The sequence below is a fragment of the Nothobranchius furzeri genome, chromosome 6, assembly GCF_043380555.1.
Source record: "Nothobranchius furzeri strain GRZ-AD chromosome 6, NfurGRZ-RIMD1, whole genome shotgun sequence".
NCBI classification, from domain to species: domain Eukaryota; kingdom Metazoa; phylum Chordata; class Actinopteri; order Cyprinodontiformes; family Nothobranchiidae; genus Nothobranchius; species Nothobranchius furzeri.
The window spans coordinates 60,729,558-60,750,222 of NC_091746.1; the positions used below are offsets into that span (position 1 = coordinate 60,729,558).

The 20,665-nt window shown below is 43.2% G+C and overlaps 4 protein-coding genes across 6 annotated transcripts; 2 read left to right on the forward strand and 2 right to left on the reverse strand.

Annotated features, from left to right (window-relative positions):
* On the forward strand, positions 1–2,738 carry pdcl (phosducin-like). Of its 2 annotated transcripts, none has more exons than XM_070552392.1 (4): positions 1–340; positions 1,045–1,245; positions 1,387–1,568; positions 1,778–2,738. In XM_070552392.1, exons 2-4 carry the CDS (start codon positions 1,074–1,076, stop codon positions 2,339–2,341), a joined length of 918 nt encoding a protein of 305 aa, XP_070408493.1. In that variant the 5' UTR covers positions 1–340; positions 1,045–1,073; the 3' UTR covers positions 2,342–2,738. The 2 variants fall into 2 exon arrangements, with proteins under 2 accessions (XP_070408493.1, XP_070408492.1); XM_070552391.1 differs by having other exon boundaries at positions 1,061–1,245.
* Positions 2,739–3,196: 458 nt separating this feature from the next.
* LOC129164431 (uncharacterized) lies at positions 3,197–5,146 on the reverse strand. Of its 2 annotated transcripts, XM_054744472.2 has the most exons (3): positions 4,351–5,146; positions 4,141–4,200; positions 3,197–4,054 (listed from the first exon to the last, which is right to left on the reverse strand). In XM_054744472.2, the coding sequence occupies exons 1-3, from the start codon at positions 4,532–4,534 to the stop codon at positions 3,864–3,866; spliced, it is 435 nt and encodes a 144-aa protein (XP_054600447.2). In that variant the 5' UTR covers positions 4,535–5,146; the 3' UTR covers positions 3,197–3,863. The 2 variants fall into 2 exon arrangements, with proteins under 2 accessions (XP_054600447.2, XP_054600446.2); XM_054744471.2 differs by having other exon boundaries at positions 3,197–4,200.
* A 123-nt stretch (positions 5,147–5,269) lies between these two features.
* On the reverse strand, positions 5,270–11,380 carry rpl28 (ribosomal protein L28). Its single transcript, XM_015942998.3, has 5 exons — positions 11,255–11,380; positions 10,718–10,805; positions 7,554–7,677; positions 5,485–5,603; positions 5,270–5,404 (listed from the first exon to the last, which is right to left on the reverse strand). The coding sequence occupies exons 2-5, from the start codon at positions 10,796–10,798 to the stop codon at positions 5,315–5,317; spliced, it is 414 nt and encodes a 137-aa protein (XP_015798484.1). The 5' UTR covers positions 10,799–10,805; positions 11,255–11,380; the 3' UTR covers positions 5,270–5,314.
* A 777-nt stretch (positions 11,381–12,157) lies between these two features.
* Positions 12,158–15,366, forward strand: LOC107374756 (uncharacterized). Its single transcript, XM_015942997.3, has 6 exons — positions 12,158–12,577; positions 12,673–12,787; positions 12,925–13,037; positions 14,457–14,556; positions 14,747–14,868; positions 14,973–15,366. The coding sequence occupies exons 1-6, from the start codon at positions 12,487–12,489 to the stop codon at positions 15,113–15,115; spliced, it is 684 nt and encodes a 227-aa protein (XP_015798483.1). The 5' UTR covers positions 12,158–12,486; the 3' UTR covers positions 15,116–15,366.
* The last annotated feature ends 5,299 nt before the right edge of the window (positions 15,367–20,665 follow it).

Genomic DNA, 20,665 nt, shown 5'->3' on the forward strand with positions numbered 1-20,665 from the left:
CTGCTTTGGCGTGCCTATGGATGTACTCTGATCTGGCTAGAGTGGGACAGCCTGACAGAATGTGGTCAATGGTTTCTTCATACTGGTTATTATTACTATTAACTTGTTTTACTGGTCATTTTCATGTTCATCTTTTGACATATTGTATTGTGGTAACATTTTAATAAAATACAAATAAAAAGAGAAAAAAATTATAAAAACTAAACCACAAATTTACTCACATTTTCGTGTTTACCTGAATGCATCACAGTCGGAGGAGGCGTGACTTGCTAAACTGCAGATTACCAGTTTAACGCTAACAGGTTACGACGTGATAACGACACTTTTAACCAGAACTAAGGTAAGTAATTGTTAAACATGTATTAGCTGGTTAAAATGTAAGAGTTTGGACACACACGACAGTCTTTTCTTTTCGCTACGCGATGTTACTTCTCGAGTCTAACATCAAAACTATCTAGCTTCCCGGCTAACGCTAATCTAGCTAACTTTAGCAGAACAACCTATTTCTGTTTTTGTTCCACTTCACATATGATGACGATAAACGGATTATTTGTTTACTCTCTAAAAGTACTCGAGCTAGTAGCTGTTTGTTACTCAGTTAGCAAGACAGCTGGTGTATTTGTTGTGTCGGCAGAGGCCTTGTAGCTGTCATTTGCATGTTTAGTATAATAGACTTCACTCGTAGATGCGAAAATGTTATTGTTTTAAAACCAACGATGAAACTAAACAAAAGGGCTGAACTCCAGCTAGATGGGACGCGTCTCAGCTCCTTTGGGCTCTGCGGGGGGGGGATTTGTGGATTAGACGGTAACAGGCCTTTCAGTTTATGCTAGCCTGCCCTTTACAGCAAAGTATAGTGTCCTACTTTTCAGTTAAGCCCTTTGTTTTTCCTCTTATGACGCCATGGATGACTGTCATCAAAATAAAGTGCTCAAATTATCAAATAAGTGACAGCTTAAGGCTAATATTGTGTCATTTATGTATAGATTATTTGGAAAGGATGAAAATAATTCAATCTACTTATGTTATAGTGTTGTTACTCAGAATTTCTGTCTCATAGGCGAATTGCTGTCATGACAACTCTGGATGACAAGTTGTTGGGTGAGAAGCTGCAGTACTACTACAGCAGCAGTGAGGATGAAGGCAGTGACGATGAAGAAGAGGGAGGCAGGAGCACCATCCGTGATGCCAGCGCCAACGAGCCTGAGATCGACTACAGTGCAGACGGGAGTTCTGTCAACACTGGTAACATCACGGTCCTACTAACTTCTAATCTGGGCTAACGTGTTTGTCGACACAAACATTTTTGAATGTGATTGATTTATGTCATTGAAAGTTGAACTCGCAGAGTTTTTTTTTAAATTATCTTGTCCTGTTTCATCACAGGACCGAAGGGCGTGATCAACGACTGGAGGAAGTACAAGCAGCTGGAGGTGGAGCAGAAACAAGAGCAGAAAAATGAGATGGAAAGACTGATAAAGAAGCTGTCGATGAGCTGTCGCTCTGACATCGATCTGCAAAAAGACCAAGAGAAGCAGAAGGAGCTGCAGGACAAAATCAAAGGGAAAGTAAGCAGGGAAAGGTTTTGCACACATTGTTAGAATAAAGTTAACCTAGATATTGCAATCAGATCCTCATTTAGATTACTTTGAGTTTATATAGTAAGGTGTGGATTTCCTAACCTCAAAGTTCTGCTGTGCTGACATTAAATGTGTTGAGCTGAGTTAGCTTTTGACATGCTGCATAATAACACCACCCCCCACCCTCTGTCCCAAAGATGACCATGCTGGAGTACAACATGCTCCAGGAAGACAAGGACGATGAAGACTTCCTCCAGCATTACCGTATGCAGCGCATCGAGGAGATGCGTCGCCAGCTCTGCCGCGGGAAGCGCTTCCAGCAGGTCTTTGAGCTCGGCAGTGGAGAGGAGTTCCTGGAAGCTTTGGACAAAGAGGACAAGAGCACGCTGATCATGATCCACATCTACGAGCCGGACATCCCGGGCTGCGAGGCCATGAGAGGCAGCCTGATGTGTCTGGCGCAGGAATACCCCCTGGTGAAGTTCTGCTGCGTACGAAGCTTGGCCATCAGCACCAGCACGCTGTTCAGAGAGAGCGCTCTGCCCGCGCTGCTCGTTTACAAAGGAGGAGACCTAATCGGGAACTTTGTGAGAGTCACGGACCAGCTCGGAGAAGATTTCTTCGCTGTGGACCTGGAGGCGCTGCTGCAAGAGTACGGCATGCTGCCTGAAAAGACCCCTGGTGTCCCAAAGACGGTTCGGAATGGAGCCATCATTCAGAGCACTGTGGGTGATGAGGACTCAGACCTGGATATAGACTAAAACATGTCTAGCATGCATTGGTTGACTCACACTCACACACACACGGCGTGTGGACTGTAAATATTTATTTGTGAGCACCCCCCTTGTAGTGATTGAAGCCTGTCTCACACAACAACCTAACTATTACTAAAGCAGAATGACACAAACACCAGATCGTTCCTTTATAAACATGAGTTACATTTATTCATAAACAATGTTTCATGTTACACACACACACAGAATCCTGTCAGCTCTTTATTTATGTTGTCATGAAACATTCCTTAACTTTGTGTCATCTCTGCTGTTTTACCCACTTTTCACTCTTCTGAATTTAAAACCTTCAGCCTTTTAGTTTGTTTCGTAACTTTTATATGTGCCGTCAGATTTCCACTAGTGAATAAACTGTAACCTGTTTAGATTTACTGCTTCATATGTTGAGTTAAAACTTTTGCACATTTAGCAACATTTATTTGTCTTGTAGCCAGAAAAGGTTTTGTGCTAATGCTGAGATCTTCCCATCATTCTCAGTGTTTCCTCCACACTGGAGGGGCTGCAGGGGTCATTCAGCTTGATTTATAAACTAAAATGATTTATAACATTATTAGTTTAAATGAGAGGGATTTTGCTCATTCTAACTACAGAAAATTGAATAAATATTCCCTTAATTTGGGATAGACCAACATATCGCATCAGACGATATACCTCTTTAGTAGAGCTGATTTTAGTCGGGCACATCTGCAGGCAGCCCACTGCTGTAGCAGAATGTTATTTAAATATATTTACCTGCCTGAGATGCAGCTGCTTTATTAATGCTCTAAAACGTGACTGTAAACTGAAATTTATTTTATTTGGCTGTTTTATTTTTAATACTAGGTCGGTTTATTGATTTGTTTTATTAACTTTGGTTAAATGTTTGATTAACAGAGCAGAGCACAGAATTAAGATTCAGTTCTGGTTCAGTTATGTGGTAAAAACTGATGTAGGGTCAGAAATGATACTATTAGTGACATATAAACACGTGAAAAACATCTAGATCTCATTCATGAAAACTGGCCCGAATAGGCCATCACCTGACCCCTGACCTCTGTGACAGTATCAGCAATAGAAAACCCTATATCGGTCGATCTTCACTTCAGACTTAATTGGATCTCTCTTAATTAGTTTTAAAACCAAAGCAGGTGTGTTGAGTAAACCTGACAGTGAAAGCAGTTCATTTACGGATAGATCAACTAGATAAATGACACGATCTTTGTTGGACGACTGATCACAAGGAGGGATTATTTTAACGGTTTTGTGTTATCAATATCTTATTTTTTAGAATTGGCTGCACGAAATTTAACAAATCACTAAAAATAAATGCTGTAATTACCAAAAGGAGACGTGTTTTAATACAGCCCGAGAGCTCGGCTCATCCCTCCTGTCGGCTGTAATCGCTCCGAGCAGAACAGGTCGGGTTGAGAGGGCGATGATCCCAGAGACAACAGCAGATTAAAACTGCACAGTGATGTTTCTAATTTCATCCACTGGCTGTGAGACACAAAATTCACATTCCATGAAAGAAAATGAGCATAAAAGACAGCAGTGACAGTTCTGAGTTCAGGAGCAGCAGCATGGCAACGCAGGGGAACCCCAACAGCAGAAGGGATGCTCCATCATGGATCTGGGCAGCTGAGTCGGGGACATCATATCCACAAAAGACGTGCTCCAGCAGCAGGTGAGTTTCTGCACTGATGCCTGGCGTGGAGGAGGAAATGGCGTCATGTCAAAGCAGATCTGATCCTGAGTGAGCTTATTTGTGGGATATGCATGCACACACACACCAAGCTGTGACCATTCGTCCCAGAGATGCTGGACGGCCTCGTCGTGCTTGCGATCTGGATCTGTGTGTGAAACACACACCAGCTTTGTTAGGATTAACGCCATGAAGCTAATTTATATTACATTTAGAAAGCCTGGATCAGCTAAAAAGGGTTAGGGTGAGATTCTAATAAAAATGTTTTAACCACTGATCACAAGTCTGAGTAACGTACTGTTCCCATGCTGCCAGAGCATCCGTTTGAGCTCCCGGAGGGCCTGAGTGAGGTTTTCCAGCTGGTCGTGGAGGTGAATGTTCTCCTCTATCAGGGCGTGGATCGTGTCCTGCAGCTCAAAGCTTTGACTTTTCAACACGAGGAAAGTCAAGGAGACCAAGAGAAGTGCCGGCTTCTGTCTCATGATGCTGCAAGGGCTCCGTCAGATCCTCCCCGACACCGCTGTCTCCATCTGGAAGTCTGAGTCCAGCGGTGATTGGTGTGGCATGTTTCATCAGCTTAGACGCCGCTAGGGAGGGGGTGTGATGATAGTTTGATCCCTAATTCCAAAGTCATGAATGGAAAGCCGCCAGCGGGCTGCTTTAAAATCTATCAAATGATTCTGCACCAGTGAGTCAAACAGATGGCCCGTTTGATTTAAAATGAGCTTATAACACAAACGGTGTAAAAAAGATGGATTCTGCATTTTCTGGGAGCAGCAAAACCAACAGTTAAATTTCCCAAAGCTGTTCGCACAGATCCATATGAAAGGGTTTGATTAGCTGCTGTTCATTCCTTTTAAAGTCAGGTTGATGAATGAGAAGGATAAATGAACTTTAGTCTCCAGAATCAAATGCAGGCTTTAAACGTAAAACCAAAGCTACAGACGAGCCTTTTTCCTCTAAAGCTAATGAGGATGGACCTGGAAATAGGTCAGTAAATCCAATCGCACACTTGCTGACCTATTTGGACTGAAAGCACAGCAGGAAATAAAAACACACCAAGGTGACAATTTTACATCATTCCTCTACTGCCTTTGAGTCATTTCATCTTAAACCTGCTCAAGTAGTCTATAATCTGCATGCAATTGTTAACATTTGAAACCATTATTCTCAAAAACTGTTAAAAACAAAAAACTCATTAGTAATCAAGACACAGATTATCCAGGCAAAAAGCTTTTATTCAGTTTCCATCAGCTATCACTTTATGCTGTCTTGACAGCTCTAGTGCGCTTCTTTTTGACGACAACGGGCTTCTGGCTCTTCAGAATGGCACTGGCTCGACGCAAGGCAGCCTGGGAGTAGAAACTGAGTTAGCCTTCAAAATCATTAAATATTTATTTATTACATAAAAAAACAAATGGGTTAAACTCACCATGCGCAGGTCCCTCCTGTAATTGTTCTTACGGATGATGTGCCTCAGGCTGTTCAGAGTGGCACGGGAGTTCTTGTTGATGGTGACTTTTACATAAGATGAGGCAGGTTTGTGCTGGCCTGTGCAACAAGACAGATTCATCACTCAAACTCACCAATACTGTAAATTATATATATATATATATATATATATATATATATATATATATATATATATTAGTCAGAAAAGCTCTGATGTCTGTTTCTTTGTGTTCTTACTCAGCAAAACAGCAACAAAAGCCAGCAATGAAGGAACTTAAAGACCAACTTCACCCATTACTTTAGTACATTAGCAGTGTTTTCTGCAGTTCATTCTCTGTGGGGAAAAAAGTTCTGGTGCTCCTGTTTCAGGAACTAAAACTGAGTCACAGCAGAGGGGAGCAGAAGATTTATGTTTATGTATTTAGCAGAAGCTTTTGTCCAAAGCGACTTACAAGTGATAATCGGCATGTTGCCCTTGAGGCTAACAACAACAATAACAACAACTTGACATCAGTCATGGAGAGGAGGTAACAAAGGAGAGGACAGTAGAGAGGGGGGACGGGTGCAGGCAGGGTGCTAGCTAAGAAGATGCTCTCTGAAGAGCAGGGTCTTCAGGAGTTTCTTGAAAATTGAAAAGGAAGCCCCTGTTCTTGTAGTGCTTGGAAGGTCATTCCACATTTGTGGAACGATGCATGAGAAGAGTCTGGATTGTCCTGAGCGTGGTGTAGGCACTGCTAGCCGACGATCCTGTGACGACCGGAGCGGCCGGGCCGAGACGTAAGCCTTTGCAAGAGGATTCAGGTAGATGGGAGCCGTACCATCTCGGACTTTGTATGCTAGTGTTAGCAATTTGAATTTGATGCGTGCTGCTAGCGGTAGCCAGTGGAGCTCAATGAACAGAGGGGTGACGTGTGCTCTCTTTGGCTGACTGAAGACCAGACGAGCCGCTGGTTTGGAGTCTTACTTCCTGATATTTGGACATCTGGTCTCTGACTAACAGCAACACAAATAACAAAAGCATGAAAGAGTTCTGTTACGCTGTGCAGTTGCTAATGCTAACAGATAGCTTCTACTAGCAGAGACGTTCTCTGCTCTCTTCTGGATGCTAAATCAACAGCAGTCCTCCCCATTGTGAGCCAAGATGGGTGAGTCCATGAACGCTAACTTCACATGACATCCACTTTTTTGTTGTGATCTGTTTCTTTTTAATCTATTTGTTTTGTTTTTCCTTGCTTGATACCCAGCATAGCAAAGTTTTTACCTTGAATTGCTGACAGTTTTAATGTCACACAGTCACCATCTTCAGAGCCTTGAGAGCGAGGCTCTGAAGATGGTGACTGTTTGGCGTTGAAATGTTTTGGTTGTACCCACAAACCTGGGCCGCATCCAAATTCAGGAGTTCGGATTTTAAAACCAGTGACGTCGCAGCGCAGGCTAGACTTTCCCATTTCACAGCTGTTAGCATCCAGTCATGAAACAACATGTTCTCTTGAGACCATTGAAGATGGATACTCATGAGCACAAAACCCCTGAATTTGGACACAGCCCCAGTCCCCCTATCCGGTCTGAGTTATCTAGTGTGCCCCTTAGTGGAAACCTCCAGTACTACATGCAGAGCTGTGCAGGAGCTGCATGTACTACATGTGAACTGCGCCAACGCAAGGTTAAACAGCAAGTACATTTTGGACCTTAGAGTGACTGATTATATTTTAAAATATGTGCAGCACACTGCACATGGTGGCGCAGTGGTTAGCACTGTTGCCTCGTAGCACAAGGTTGCAGGTTCGAAACTCGACTCCGGCCTTTCTACGTGGAGTTGCGTGTTCTCCCCATGCATGCGTGCATTTCCTCCGGGTACTCTGGTTTCCCCCACAGATCACAACATGCCCTATAGGTTATAAATTATACGTAGTTTTGGATAAAAGCGTCTGCCAAATAAATAAACATAAACAAACAAACATAACATCAGCAAAAAATAAATTAGAACAGCTTCACAGTGATCATAGGTGACATATTAGATTAGCAGCAGAAAAGGTGTGAGGTTTTTACCTGCACGCTTCTTCAGCACCACAACAACACCTTTGCCATCAGCAGCTGGCTGCACACCAACAGTCTTTTTGTGCACCAGGCCATTGAAGCGGAAAGAGTTTCTGGACTTCAGATTGTTTGGCTCCTGCATTAAAAATGTTGTTTATAATCACACTGAACAGCCAAAGTATTCAACTGTGTATTTGTGTTTTTATTAGCGAAGTCGAACCAACCCACAAATAGCCAAACTAAAGCTTGGTTTATGCTTGACGCATTTACTTTCTGCTTGGTGATGCGGAACTTGCAGCGTTTATGTGGATTGTCTCTGCGGTGAGCCAATATTCTCCCAAACTGAACGGGGCAGCATGGAGCTCTACGGCATGCATCCAACACTACACCATAGTAGAAGTAAAACTTACTGTTGTTTACAACATGGCATTCCAGCATTTTTAACAGCGTCCTCGTCTTTTCCGACAGTGCGAGCTATTTCTCTCCAAGAATTATTAACAACATGTTGATCACGGTGATCTTTGAGAGCTGAATCATACAAATGTCTGTATTTACGAACCTCTGCCATACTAGTTCTTGCCAGTCCGCCATGTTTTTCCACGTCCGACCGTCCGCGTGGTTAGAAAATTTCCTAGGTGCGCGGTGCGGAAATTTTGGGCAACAGTATCTGCAATCTCATTCTTTCGGTTACTACCCAAAGCTCGTAACCATATGTGAGGATAGGAAAATAGATCGACCACTAAATCGAAAGCCTTGCCTTTCGGCTCAGCTCTCTAAGTGTGTGGGGGCCAATGCTGGCCTGGGGACACTCAGCCAGCTCAACTTTCAGGCCTAGTCCACACGTAGCCGGGTTTTTTTAAAAACAAATATCCGCCCCTCCAAAAACTTGCATCCACACCACCTCGTTTAAAAAAAAACTGTCCACACGTACCCGGATAAATACGTTGTTAAGGACATGCCAGACCTGTAGGCGGCAGTACTTCCCCCGTTTTTAACCTCGTCCTTCGCCTGTGGTCTTTCGCAAGGAGCAGTAATTCCACTTGCAAAAACAAACAAGCAAAAAGCTCTTGGACAATTGATAAAGCAAACGCAGCTCTGAGGGCATCCATGATGTCGGCTAGTGTAAACACAGGTCGCACACGTGATGTCAGCATTTTTTTGTCACGGAAAGTGACGTTACGGTCCTTAAAACTCCGGTTTTGTCTGTCCACACACAGACACCCAAAACGGAGAAAACGCAGATCTTCACTTTGGCCGGAGTTTTTAAAAAGATCTGTTTTCGTGTGAAAAAACTCCATTTTCGTTTGGAAGACAGGCCAAAACTTAGAAAAATATCTACGTTTTGGCAGATCCCTGGCTACGTGTGGACAGGGCCTCAGAATATGGGCCAGAGGTTATACCAGGCGCTCAGCCAACATTCACTTGTACTGGTTCACTGAGTGTGGGCCAGTACAGGGCCACAGTACACAATGAGTCACCATACAGTGCATGGGCCAGACCTGGGCCAAAGCCATAATGTGTCATTTTTCTGTGAGTGGGCCGTTATTGGGCCGAGGGCCCAGCCAACAGTGGGCCAATATTTATGGGCCATTCCCATTTGTACCAGGTCGGCCCGGGTCGGGTAGCCCCAGTCGACCCCAGCCTGGCCCAGTTGATTCCACACATCCTTGTCTTAAGCCCATGTGGGCTGATTCAACCCACCAATCAGAGGCTTGCTCTAATGGAAGGTGTGAATTTGCTGTCAGCAGTGGGTGTGTTGGCCCTGGTCGGCCTGAAGCAGACCCCCTCGAGAAGAGGGCTGAGAATGAGCCTTGGTTGGCCCGGAAAAATACCAGGCCACCCAGATATGTAAACAACCTACGCTAGCCAGCCTGGGCCGACCCGGTACAGATGAGAATGGCCCATTAGGCAAGGATGTGGGCCAGAGATGGGCCGGACAAATTTTGCTATGTGGGTAACCATTATTTTAACGATCATATGGTGTTGATATTATTAGGGCTGTCGCGGTAACCGCAAAAATGAAATATCGCAATTTGAAGAAGCCCACCGCGCTGCATCATGGGCCACCGCGATTACTGAACTTGGTTCAACTCAATGATGCATGTTGAGAAGGATGGCTGCACTGGTATCAAAACGAAACGTTACTTCGCTCCTTTGGGAGCACTTTGGTTTTCAGTACGTCAGCTGCTGCGCAGCCAGAGTCCTTGGCCGAGACAGAGCTGCCGCCAGCGGCAAAAAATAAATAAATAATAAACGCTCGGAGACCTCCTGAAGTCCCGGACAAGCACTGCTTCTGCAACTGTCCCGAAGAGAGTTTGAGCCGAGCTGGAGCTCACTCGCTACCTGCAGGAGGAATGCATCCACCCTAAAGAACCCCCCTGACATGGTGGAGCAACAACCGGGAAAGATTCCCTTTGCTCGCCAGAGTCGCACGCAAGTTGAGTTCGGAAGCGAGCGGGGCCGGACCGGAGGGGAGCGGAGGTAGTGGAATTTGGGGTAAGTGCAACGAGCGCACCATCCGAGAGGGTTTTCAGCGTTGCTGGAAATGTTGCCACCCCTCTCAGATCCTCACTCAAACCGTATATGGTTAACATGCTGGTTTTCCTTGTAGGTAACAAGGACGTGACCGAGCTATAAATCACAGTCATTTGTGTGTGTGAAAGTGAAATGATAGTGCGCCCGCCCCCCGGCGCGCGCGCGCCCGGTACATGCAATTTTTTATGCTTGATTTTAAACAACTAAACAAAATGGGGACTTGTTTCTTATTTGTTAGATGCTGCAGCCAAATTTGCATTTAAAAGTTTAACCTTCTCCTGAATTTTGTTGTTTTTAAGTTCAGTCGGACTCCAACTGTCGGACAAACAAACGTTACTGCGATCTGTGTTGTTACTGCCCTTTGATCTGCATTCAGTAAAGCGTTATAAAAGAAGGCACGGCAATTTTTAACCTTTTTTAAATGTGTAAACATTATGTTTAGATAGTACTGCAATAAAAAAAAGTGCTGCAATAATATCGCATACCGCAATATTAAGCCACCATGAATCACCGCAGGGGGAATTCCTCAACCGCGACAGCCCTAGATATTATAGTTGATTCTTTTTGTCTTCCATTTAAAATGATTTTCAGGTAATCTTTTCATATCCTAAGGGACGGACACACACACACACGTTACTCACAGTGCTGTAGGTCTGTCCGTTCCTCTTGATGAGAAAGCTGGAGCAGTTCCTGATGATCATCCACTGCAAGTGGGACGACATGATGAACCTAATAAAACACAGGAGGGTGTTTAGTGGAAACCCGGACATCAGCGGCGGATCCGTTTCTACAGAGCGAACATTTCCAAAAGGGTCGTGTTTACTGTCATTATGGCAAAGGTTCCTAATTAAGTGTTGAAGCAAAGGTTAATAATAAAGTGTTGAAAGCAATAGCAAATGTATTAACCATTTAAGTTTAATTGGGTCTGAACTACATTATTCAGGTTTAGCTTGAAATGCTAACGTTAGCTCTTCCACTCATAGATCAGAAAACGATGAGGCCTAAACCACGTTACTGTCTTCAAAATAAGACACAAAATAATCACATTTATTGCCACATCGTGTGTGTAACAACGTGTACAACAATAATTAAGTCTTTTATTAGGGCAGGGACAACTTTAGGCAAGAAATAAATCAAATTTATTGAGCGAGGATTAGCAAAAGAAACGACCACGTTACCTTATGGCGGAGGAAAAGGACCAGAGAGAGCGGAAACCGCGTTACGGAAGTACTTCGCAGATTCTTGCGCACACAAGGATAGCGTTTCACCCACTAGTAATTTTGCCATTCAAGAAAAAAAACCACATAATTAACAGAATAAAAATTGACATTTAACTATTAAATATGAAAGAGGAGTTTATAGATTTCAACGCTTCACTGAATTTTCAGTGACGTTTTAAGAAAGACTAGTTCTGTACCCCAAGAGCGGAGGAACACCAATTTGGTAAGCAAATGTACCACATAATAATAATTCAAAACGAACAATAGCTATGATAATTAAGAAATAAAAATTCCTTTCATTTATTTAGATTTCATGACTGAAAACAAAAATCAGATATCTTAAAGGTAATTTTGAAGATTAAAACAGCTAATAATTAGTTAATAATTAAGAATATCCAGAACCAGCAGTTGAAATTTTCAATTGCAAATTTCTGAAAATATATTTTGACCATGTATTAAAATTAAAACGCATAAAGCTGCCATTGTAACATAAACAAGCTAAATAGAAACTGGCAGGAGCTCCGATGTAAAATGTGAGGTCTTCTTTACAAGGTATCTATTTCAAACTTGTACAATGTTCATTTTAAATGTAGGTGATGATTTCAGATAGTTAGAAAGTCCGGTATATCTGAAATAAACTTTATTTTTGCCATGCAATACTTAATTTTAAACATCTAAATCCATTCACTAAGCATGAAATCAGACAAACACTTAGTCAACATTAAATGCTTAAGTGCCAGTTATTTCCTGATGCAATATTAGGTGTGTAGATCGGACTAACAGGAGTATCGTGTTGGCGAAGGAATCATTTCTGAACTTTGTCTTCCGATTATTTCATAAAACGGCTTGCCGTCAAAAAGGAACGCGTTTGCTCGAATTGTGACGTCATTAATCTGCGACGATTGTTTACAAACCTGCTCCAAACAGTCATACCGGTATTTAAAAAGAATAATCTGACTAGCTTTTATTTCAGTCATGATTTTAAGGACGAAGTTAATAGTAAAATGGCGTTTTGTGTGTTTGTTTTATTAAACCTTTTCTTACGCGAGTCTTTTTAAGATTTGCAACTAAGTGATTGGAGAGTTAGCTGGAAAAACTAATCATCGTATCTTTACGCTTAAAAAAAAGCCCCGCTTTAAATTAGGCAGCCAGGTGAAAGTGGAACTAAATTAAATATGAAAAAATAAAATATGAGTGTGGACGAAGATCTGGAGACACTGGGTGAGCAGCTGTACTCTCTGATTTACCCCAAACATCAAGAGAGCGCTGGTAAACTCACAGGTGAGTAGGACACAAGTGGTCCTTTACATAATCTTATTCAACATTTAAAAGTTGCCAGAGAAATGCTGTTTTGGGGGGATTGCTGTGTGTTTCAGGCATGATGCTGGAGCTGCCTGCTGCTGTGCTGAAGCAGATGCTGCAGGATGAGGCGATGCTGGCAGCAGCTGTGGGAAAAGCCCTCAGGGCTTTGCAGCTGGCCCACAAACCCAGGTACACCCACGTACAAAAGAAAACAAACAGATTAATAGCAGTTTTTACATTTACAGTCAGCTTTTTAAAATGATGGTCACTGACTGGATTCCATTTTTGTTGACATATTTTCTTCCACCTTGCATATTCTCTCCCAGTGAGGTAACCTTTAAGGATGAGGATGATGCTTCTGTGTCCTCCGACTCTCTGGGAGAGCAGCTGTTTGAGTTGGTGGATGTTTACAACACTGGCCAGTCACAGAAAATCACAGGTGAGTGAAGTGTCCTTGTGTTCACTAATCAGAAGGATGACCATTTTGGTGCTTCTATGATTTTATTTATTTATTTCAGAAAAAACTAAATGATGGAAACCAGTGAAAACTGTCTTCCATTTTGATAGGACACTAAATGAATGACTGAATTCCTTGAAATGAGATTTATATAACCAGAGATGTTTCCTAACAGGTAGACAGATGAACACATCCAAAATCATTTTGTTTTTGCCGTTTAGCAGTGATAACTGAATAACACATTAGTTTTACTCAGTTTGATCAGTCCATCAATTTTCAACCACTTACCGGGGTCAGGTCGCGGGGGCAGCAGCCTAAGCAGAGAGGCCCAGACTTTCCTCTCCCCAGCCACTTGGGCGTTTCTCCGGGGGATCCCAAGGCGGTCCCTGTCCAGGCGAGAGACATAGTCCCTCCAGCGTGTCCTGGGTCTTCCTTTGGGTCTCCTCCTAGTTGGATGTTCGTGCAAAACCTCACCAGGGAGGCATCCAGTAGGCAGCCTAACCAGATGCCCGAGCCACCTCAACTGGCTCCTCTCAATGTGGAGGAGCAGTAGATCTACTCCGAGCCACTCCCGCAAGACCGAGCTTCTCACCCTATCTCTAAAGGAGAGTCCAGACATCCTGCGGAGAAAACTCATTTTGGCCTCTTGTAAAATGGTAAATGGCCTGTATTTGATATAGATCCTTCTAGAGTCCTGGAACCCCCCAAAGTGCTTTACAACACAATCAGTCATTCACCCATTCACACAAACGTTCACACGCTGGTGGTGATGAGCTACGATGTAGCCACAGCTGCCCTGGGGTGCACTGACAGAGGCGAGGCTGCCGAGCATTGGCGCCACCGGTCCCTCCGACCACCACCAGCAGGCAAGGTGGGTTAAGGGTCTTGCCCAAGGACACGACAACAGCGACTGACTGAGCGGGGCTCGAACCTGCAACCTTCAGATTATGGGGCGAGCACTTAACTCCTGTGCCACCATCGCCCAACATTATCTGCAATCTCATTCTTTCGGTTACTACCCAAAGCTTGTGACCATATGTCAGGGTAGGAACATAGATCGACCAATAAATCGAGAGCCTTGCCTTTCGGCTCAGCTCTCTATTCAGTTTAATTTTGCAGTTAAAGGTTTAAAAGTTGAAGAAAAGACCCAAAGTACAACCATGTTATTCATCTTTAAGTTGATATCTTGTTTCTTCTAAAAAATCTGATTAAATATGTCATAAAATCATCAGAAACTATGGCCTTCACATCAAACTCAGCTGTTATTTGTGTTTTGTGCTCATGAAAAAATTCATGTTAAACAGAGATGGAAGATGCTACATTTGATCAAGTTTCTAGTGCATCCCTGATTTTTGACTAATTTATTCCTGCATTAACATAAGATTTTCTGTTTTTTCATAGGAATGCTTTTGGAGCAGCACAAAGATACAGTTTTACACCTCATTTCAGACCCCAAAATGCTGGAGGAGAGTGTGACTCTCGCCCTAAAGACCCTGAGGGAGTCAGTAACTATAATGTCTGTAGAATGCATTCAGATTTAATCAAAATCCTGCTTTTATTTTCTTTTGTATACTCTTATATCCTCCTAGTCTTTAACTCATCACAGAAGAACATTTACATTCAGAAACACTGTTAGAAAACATCAAAAAGCAAATTTTAACAGCTATAGTCATGTTTTGACCCCTTTTCAGACAAAACATGGAGGAGACAGATGTCAGCGACTCGTCAGAGGCCGACGACATGGACAGACTGGGAGAGAAAGTTTTTTCACTGGTTGAGAAGTTGGATCCACTTCATGCAAATGACATCACAGGTGAACCGGCACTGTGAACTCAACAGTTAGGATGCAAGATGTTTGGAAGATTTCCCTCCTTATCGGTATATCCTGAAAAGCTTAACACTTGTGATTTTCTGCAGGTATGCTCTTGGAAATGGACTCAGCTGCTCTCCAGCAGCTGCTCAGAGATCACACCATGCTGGAAGCTGCTGTTCAAAAAGCAAAAGAAGCCCTGAAAACACAGCTGAGCTCTCAAAAGAACGTCTTCTCCGCTTTAAAATGATTTTGAGGTGGATGGAATCAAAATGACTGAGGAGTCTGTGAGGCGTCAACCCAGCTGAAAGAAAAACCAAGGATAAATAAATAAATAAATAAATCATGAGAGGAATTCAACTAGAGCTCACATAGTCTGTATTTGCTTCAGTTGTTTGGGCTGACAAAGGTAAGCTGGTGGATTGAGCTTGCTTTTTTTAATATAAGATGTTTAAGTATTAAAAATCTTTTTGCTGACACTTCTGTGTTGGTTAAAGTCAAGTGTGCTGCATTGATGCTGTTTATGTGATTCATATATTGTGATATAAGTGTGCATTAATACAGTTATCTGCATGTCCATTACATCATCATGGCTGATAAGAGTGTAAAAAGCATTTTTACCATAGCCATCACAACTCCGTGACACCTGTGCAGCTCCACACTGACTCTCTACCACACACACACACACACACTCATGTGAAAGTTACATGTTAAATTCTTAAATTCAGTATCTCGATCTTTTTGTTGTTCTGCACATACGTACGCAAACGTGCGCATATATGCGAGCGTACGTATGCACTCATACACTCAACAAAAATATAAATGCAACACCTGTGTTTCTGCTCCGATTTTTCATGAGATGGACTTAAAGATCTAAAATTCATTCCAGATACACAATATTACCATTTCTCTCAAACATTGTTCACAAGTCAGTCTAAATGTGTGATAGTGAGCACTTCTGCTTTGCTGAGATAATCCATCCCACCTCACAGGTGTGCCACATCAAGATGCTGATCCGACATGAGTAGTGTACAGGTGTACCTTATACTGCCCACAGTAAAAGGCCACCCTGGAATGTGCAGTTTTGTCTTACAGCAAAATGCCACAGATGCCACAAGCATTGAGGGAGCGTGCAATTGGCATGCTGACAGCAGGAATGTCAACCAGATCTGTTGCTCGTGCATTGAATGTTCATTTCTCCACCATAAGCTGTCTCCAAAGGCATTTCAGAGAATATGGCAGTACATCCAACCAGCCTCACAACCGCAGACGACGTGTAACCACACCAGCCCAGGACCTCCACATCCAGCAGGTTCATCTCCAAGATCGTCTGAGACCAGCCACTCAGACAGCTGCTGAAACAATTGGTTTGCATAACCAAACAATTTCTGCACAAACTGTCAGAAACCATCTCAGGGAAGCTCAACTGCATGCTCGTCGTCCTCATCGGGGTCTTGACCTGACTCCAGCTCGTCGCCGTAACAGACTTGAGTGGGCAAATGCTCACATTCGATGGCATCTGGCACGCTGGAGAGGTGTTCTCTTCACGGATGAATTTCGGTTTACATTGTTCAGGGCAGATGGCAGACAGCGTGTGTGGTGTTGTGTGGGTGAGCGCTTTGCTGATGGCAATGTTGTGGATCGAGTGGTCCATGGTGGTGGTGGGGTTATGGTATGGGCAGGCATCTGTTATGGATGAAGAACACAGGTGCATTTTATTGATGGCATTTTGAATGCACAGATACCGTGATGAGATCCTGAGGCCCATTGTTGTGTCGTACATCCATGAACATCACCTCATGCAAGATAATACATGGCCCCATGTTGCAAGGATCTGTACACAATTCTTGGAAGCTGAAAATGTCCCAGTTCTTGCATGGCCACCATACTCACCGGACATGTCACCCGTTGAGCATGTTTGGGATGTGCTTGACCGGCGTATATGACAGCGTGTACCACTTCCCACTAATATCCAACAACTTCGCACAGCCATTGAATAGGAGTGGACCAACATTCAACACGCCACAATTGACAATCTGATAAACTCTATGCGAAGAAAATGTGTTGCAATGCATGAGGCAAATGGTGGTCACACCAGATACTGACCAGTTCTGAGTCCCTAGACCCCCAATAAAGCAAAAAAACTGCACATTCCAGGGTGGCCTTTTATTGTGGGCAGTATACACATGCAGAGCATTTCATGATAGAAAACGAAAAGTCGACTTGGCAGGATAATTACAATCCTAAAGTGGGAGAAGGTTTGTCTGTTACAGATGAGCTGCTCGTTTCTGAGATGAAAAATCCAGAAATGGAGGACGATGTCAGTAATATTCAACGGTCCAAAGAGATAAGTCTGCTTCAGAGGGATAGCCTCTCTCGTGTTAAGCCTTCAAGTTCATATAGAAAGCAACACTCACAAATTCAGGATTAAAATAAATTGGTGTGATGCTCAAAGAACAGAACAAAGCTTTGAAGAGGAGTTGTGAAAATCAACATACTAACTCTGAAATCCTTGTAGATGCAACAAAACCAAGCCTAATGACGGTAAAGCGGTCTTTAAAACCAGGGGAGGTGTGCTATGGAGAATTGAGTGAGGAAGAAGACGACAGTCAGTGGTTGTTTATGACAGAAGAGCTGCCGGGTTTTGAAGCAAGCCCTCCACAAGATGAGGAGCCCTGCTGCTCTTATTCACAAGATTCGAGAAGTCAGAACAAAGACGCGCGTATGCCGATGCATTTTAACTTCTAATCAACAATCTGACCTCTCTGCAGTTCCCGCTTAGAAATGATGCAGGGATCTGAAATTCACATTATAGGACCATTCCCACTGGGAGATACCTGGCTTCATACATGTTGGTTTGGCGAAGACAATTCAACTTCCCCCCGGTTTTTAACAGGTCTCCCTGCCCTGTTTTGTAGGCACAACCTGCACTGATTGAGCTTTTATATGGACTTTTAGCTTCCTTGCCTTCTCTGTTGCATATTGTAGCCGTCTCTGATGACAGGTGACCCAGTTTTCTGTAATGAACAGCCGGCATACTCAGGTAGACCCAGCAGACGATCTTGAGGGAGAAATCCATGTCTCCCAAACATCAAACAATGTGGTGTGTATCCTGTAGTACTATGGACAGAGTAATTATATACTTGGATCATTTCAGGCAAATGATTCTGCCAGTTTCTCCTCTCATCTCCCAGGGTACCCAACAGGCCAAGAAGAGTTCGATTTAGCCTCTCACATGCCCCATTACCTGCAGTATGGTGTGGTGTGTTGTGTGGCTCTTTGATATGCCATACAGGTCACACAATTCTTTCAACAGGCTGGACTCAAAGTTAGGTCCTTGTTCTGACAGAAGCCGCTTAAGTGCTCCAAACTGCTGAATGACATGATTTGCCAGTACCTTTGCTGTAGTGGCTGCTGTCTGATCTCTGGTTGGGATGGCCCTGGCAAACTTTATGAAATGGTCCACCATCACCAGCACGTTATGGTAGGCATCCTCCAGGTGTCCTATTGAGAGAAAGTCCAGAGAGAGCAATTCCATTGGAACATTTGACTGTATTGGTACCAATGGAGCCCGTGTTTGATCAGGTGCTTACGCAGTGAACACTGCTGACACTCTGCTCCCCAGTTTGACACATCTTTCCACATTTTTGGCCAGAAAAATCTATGTTGCAACAGTGCATACATTTTTTTCAGGACCCCAGTGGCCAGCATCTGAATGATACATTTGCCAGATATTATGGCGCTCACCTTCAGGGAGTAAGATTTGAAAGATTGGCTCCACTTCTTTTGGGTCGAGTCGCTATGGCTTTCAGAATTGTTTTCCTGCAATTCTACCATCCTCCGTTAAGTAGACCAAGCACTCGTACGTTCTTGCACAAGGAAATACCATCTGATCCTGTGTTTTCTGGAATCTGATAAAAGGACAAACAACTAAGTTCTTCAGCGGTACTTCTGAGTTAAAAAATGCTCATGAAATACGTATGTGGAGTAACCAGGTAGGTAGGTTTTAACTGTTGCAAGTCTGCAACGCCTGCCTCCAGAGGGTTAATGCCTTCAAAGTCACATTATAGAGAATAAAATATCTGGTGCATTTGTTTGAGGACAGAATATGCCGCACTTCCCACAACCAACCCGATCGTCTTGATGTAACTTTTGTGACTGGTTTCAGTAACTTTACAGCAATCCTCATACTAAGCAAGCATTTAGCGACAGTGGAGAGGAAAACTCCCTTTTAACAGGAAGAAACCTCCAGAGGATCCTGGCTCAGTATAAGCAGCCATCCGCCATGACTCACTGGGGATCGAGAAGACAGAGCTGACACACGCATACACCAACACCAGCCCACACACACATAAACACACATCCACACACACACAACATATATACCAAGTAGTGTTTCTATGGTTACATTGTGATTTCTTAGCAAATATTCTATTTGATGAGAGATAAACTTTATTGTATTTATCCTAGAGAATCTATAAATAAATGGGTAAACTAGTCGTAGCACATTCAATGTCAAAGAAAGTAAAATGTTATCAGGAGAGGGAGAATTTTTAAATTGTTAGCAACAGTGTTAAAGCCGATGGCCCCCTCCATGAGGGCACCACAGCTCAGCAAAACATAATTTTAGCTTCTTCTGGGGAGAAAAACAAAGAGAAAATAAAGTTAGCAGCTGAAATAACAGGAAATAATACAGTTAAAGAGCAAATTGTAGAAGAAAGTAGTCGAGTGTGGAACGTGGTCAGTATGTCCTCCAGCTTGGCTGAAGTAAAAGCCAAGGAATAAAAATGAGCCTTAAGGCGTGATTTAAAATCAGAGAGAGAGGGGCCATTCTCACTGCTAGAGGGAGTTGATTCCAGGGACGAGGCGCACAAACTGAGAAGGGTCGTTCTCCTCGTGTCCTCACCCAAACATTTGGGACATGTAACAGGCGGTGGTCTGCTGACCGAAGAATTCGACCAGGTACGTAGGGCTGAACCAGCTGAGTCAAGTACAGAGGCGCGTAGAGATACTTAAAAACAGGAAGTAACACTTAAAACTGGATGCGGTAGCGCACCGGGAGCAAGTGCAGCTGGGCCAGAACAGGAGTAATGGGCTCCCTCTTGTCGCCTCCAAATAAGACTTTCCCTTTCTCGATTGTCTGGGTAAGGAGGGGAATAAAAGCACTCCACTTCTAATGACTGCTCAGAGTGAAAACAAAGCTAGCTTCATCTCGTTACCCATCCATCTTCATCACTGCCGTGGCTCTGCCCTCTCGGTCCGCCAGGCAACACCTACTGATGTTACAATTTTCAAAATTCATTTGTGGGTGGAGAAGGACTTTGAGGCAGGGTTGACAATTCCTTTAAGGTGATATCAGCTGAGGCACTGAATGAGCAACAATGAAATATGAGCTTAGATGTTATGTTAAATAAAACCTAATTGTCTTAGAAAATTGTGATATCTGGGTTGTAAAATAATTCTGGCTGACTGTTTACTTGGTTTAACAAGTTATCAAATTAATAATAAAAGCATCCTGACGCCAGGTGAGAGACTACGATTACCCTAGAGATGGGAGTTCTCGTTAGGTCCAGCTGGCAAGGAAGTCGAGTCGGCCAGGCTACCGTGAAGAGTTGACTGAATGTCAAAGGTCGCAGCTTCCTTTGAATTTGCAGATGGCCGGTGAGATACAAAACTTATGTATTTACTGCTGAAACATTGAAATATACCCTATCACATTTCACTTTGGAGAAAAAAAAACCCACAGCAACTTTATTTTAAAAACACGATTTATGTAATAAATCAAACTAATAGACATCTC

What these genes read in the sequence shown, in the direction of transcription:
- pdcl (XM_070552392.1), top strand. Translation starts at nt 1,074, where the DNA reads ATGACAACTCTGGATGACAAGTTGTTGGGTGAGAAGCTGCAGTACTAC. An exon ending in CGGGAGTTCTGTCAACACTG is followed by an intron (nt 1,246 to 1,386) that starts GTAACATCACGG and finishes GTTTCATCACAG; the next exon opens with GACCGAAGGGCGTGATCAAC. An exon ending in AGGACAAAATCAAAGGGAAA is followed by an intron (nt 1,569 to 1,777) that starts GTAAGCAGGGAA and finishes TCTGTCCCAAAG; the next exon opens with ATGACCATGCTGGAGTACAA.
- LOC129164431 (XM_054744471.2), bottom strand. Translation starts at nt 4,534, where the DNA reads ATGAGACAGAAGCCGGCACTTCTCTTGGTCTCCTTGACTTTCCTCGTG. An exon ending in GCTCTGGCAGCATGGGAACA is followed by an intron (nt 4,201 to 4,350) that starts GTACGTTACTCA and finishes TTTCACACACAG; the next exon opens with ATCCAGATCGCAAGCACGAC.
- rpl28 (XM_015942998.3), bottom strand. Translation starts at nt 10,798, where the DNA reads ATGTCGTCCCACTTGCAGTGGATGATCATCAGGAACTGCTCCAGCTTT. An exon ending in GGTGCTGAAGAAGCGTGCAG is followed by an intron (nt 5,604 to 7,553) that starts GTAAAAACCTCA and finishes CTTGTTGCACAG; the next exon opens with GCCAGCACAAACCTGCCTCA. An exon ending in ACAGGAGGGACCTGCGCATG is followed by an intron (nt 5,405 to 5,484) that starts GTGAGTTTAACC and finishes TTCTACTCCCAG; the next exon opens with GCTGCCTTGCGTCGAGCCAG.
- LOC107374756 (XM_015942997.3), top strand. Translation starts at nt 12,487, where the DNA reads ATGAGTGTGGACGAAGATCTGGAGACACTGGGTGAGCAGCTGTACTCT. An exon ending in CCAGTCACAGAAAATCACAG is followed by an intron (nt 13,038 to 14,456) that starts GTGAGTGAAGTG and finishes GTTTTTTCATAG; the next exon opens with GAATGCTTTTGGAGCAGCAC. An exon ending in GCCCTAAAGACCCTGAGGGA is followed by an intron (nt 14,557 to 14,746) that starts GTCAGTAACTAT and finishes ACCCCTTTTCAG; the next exon opens with ACAAAACATGGAGGAGACAG.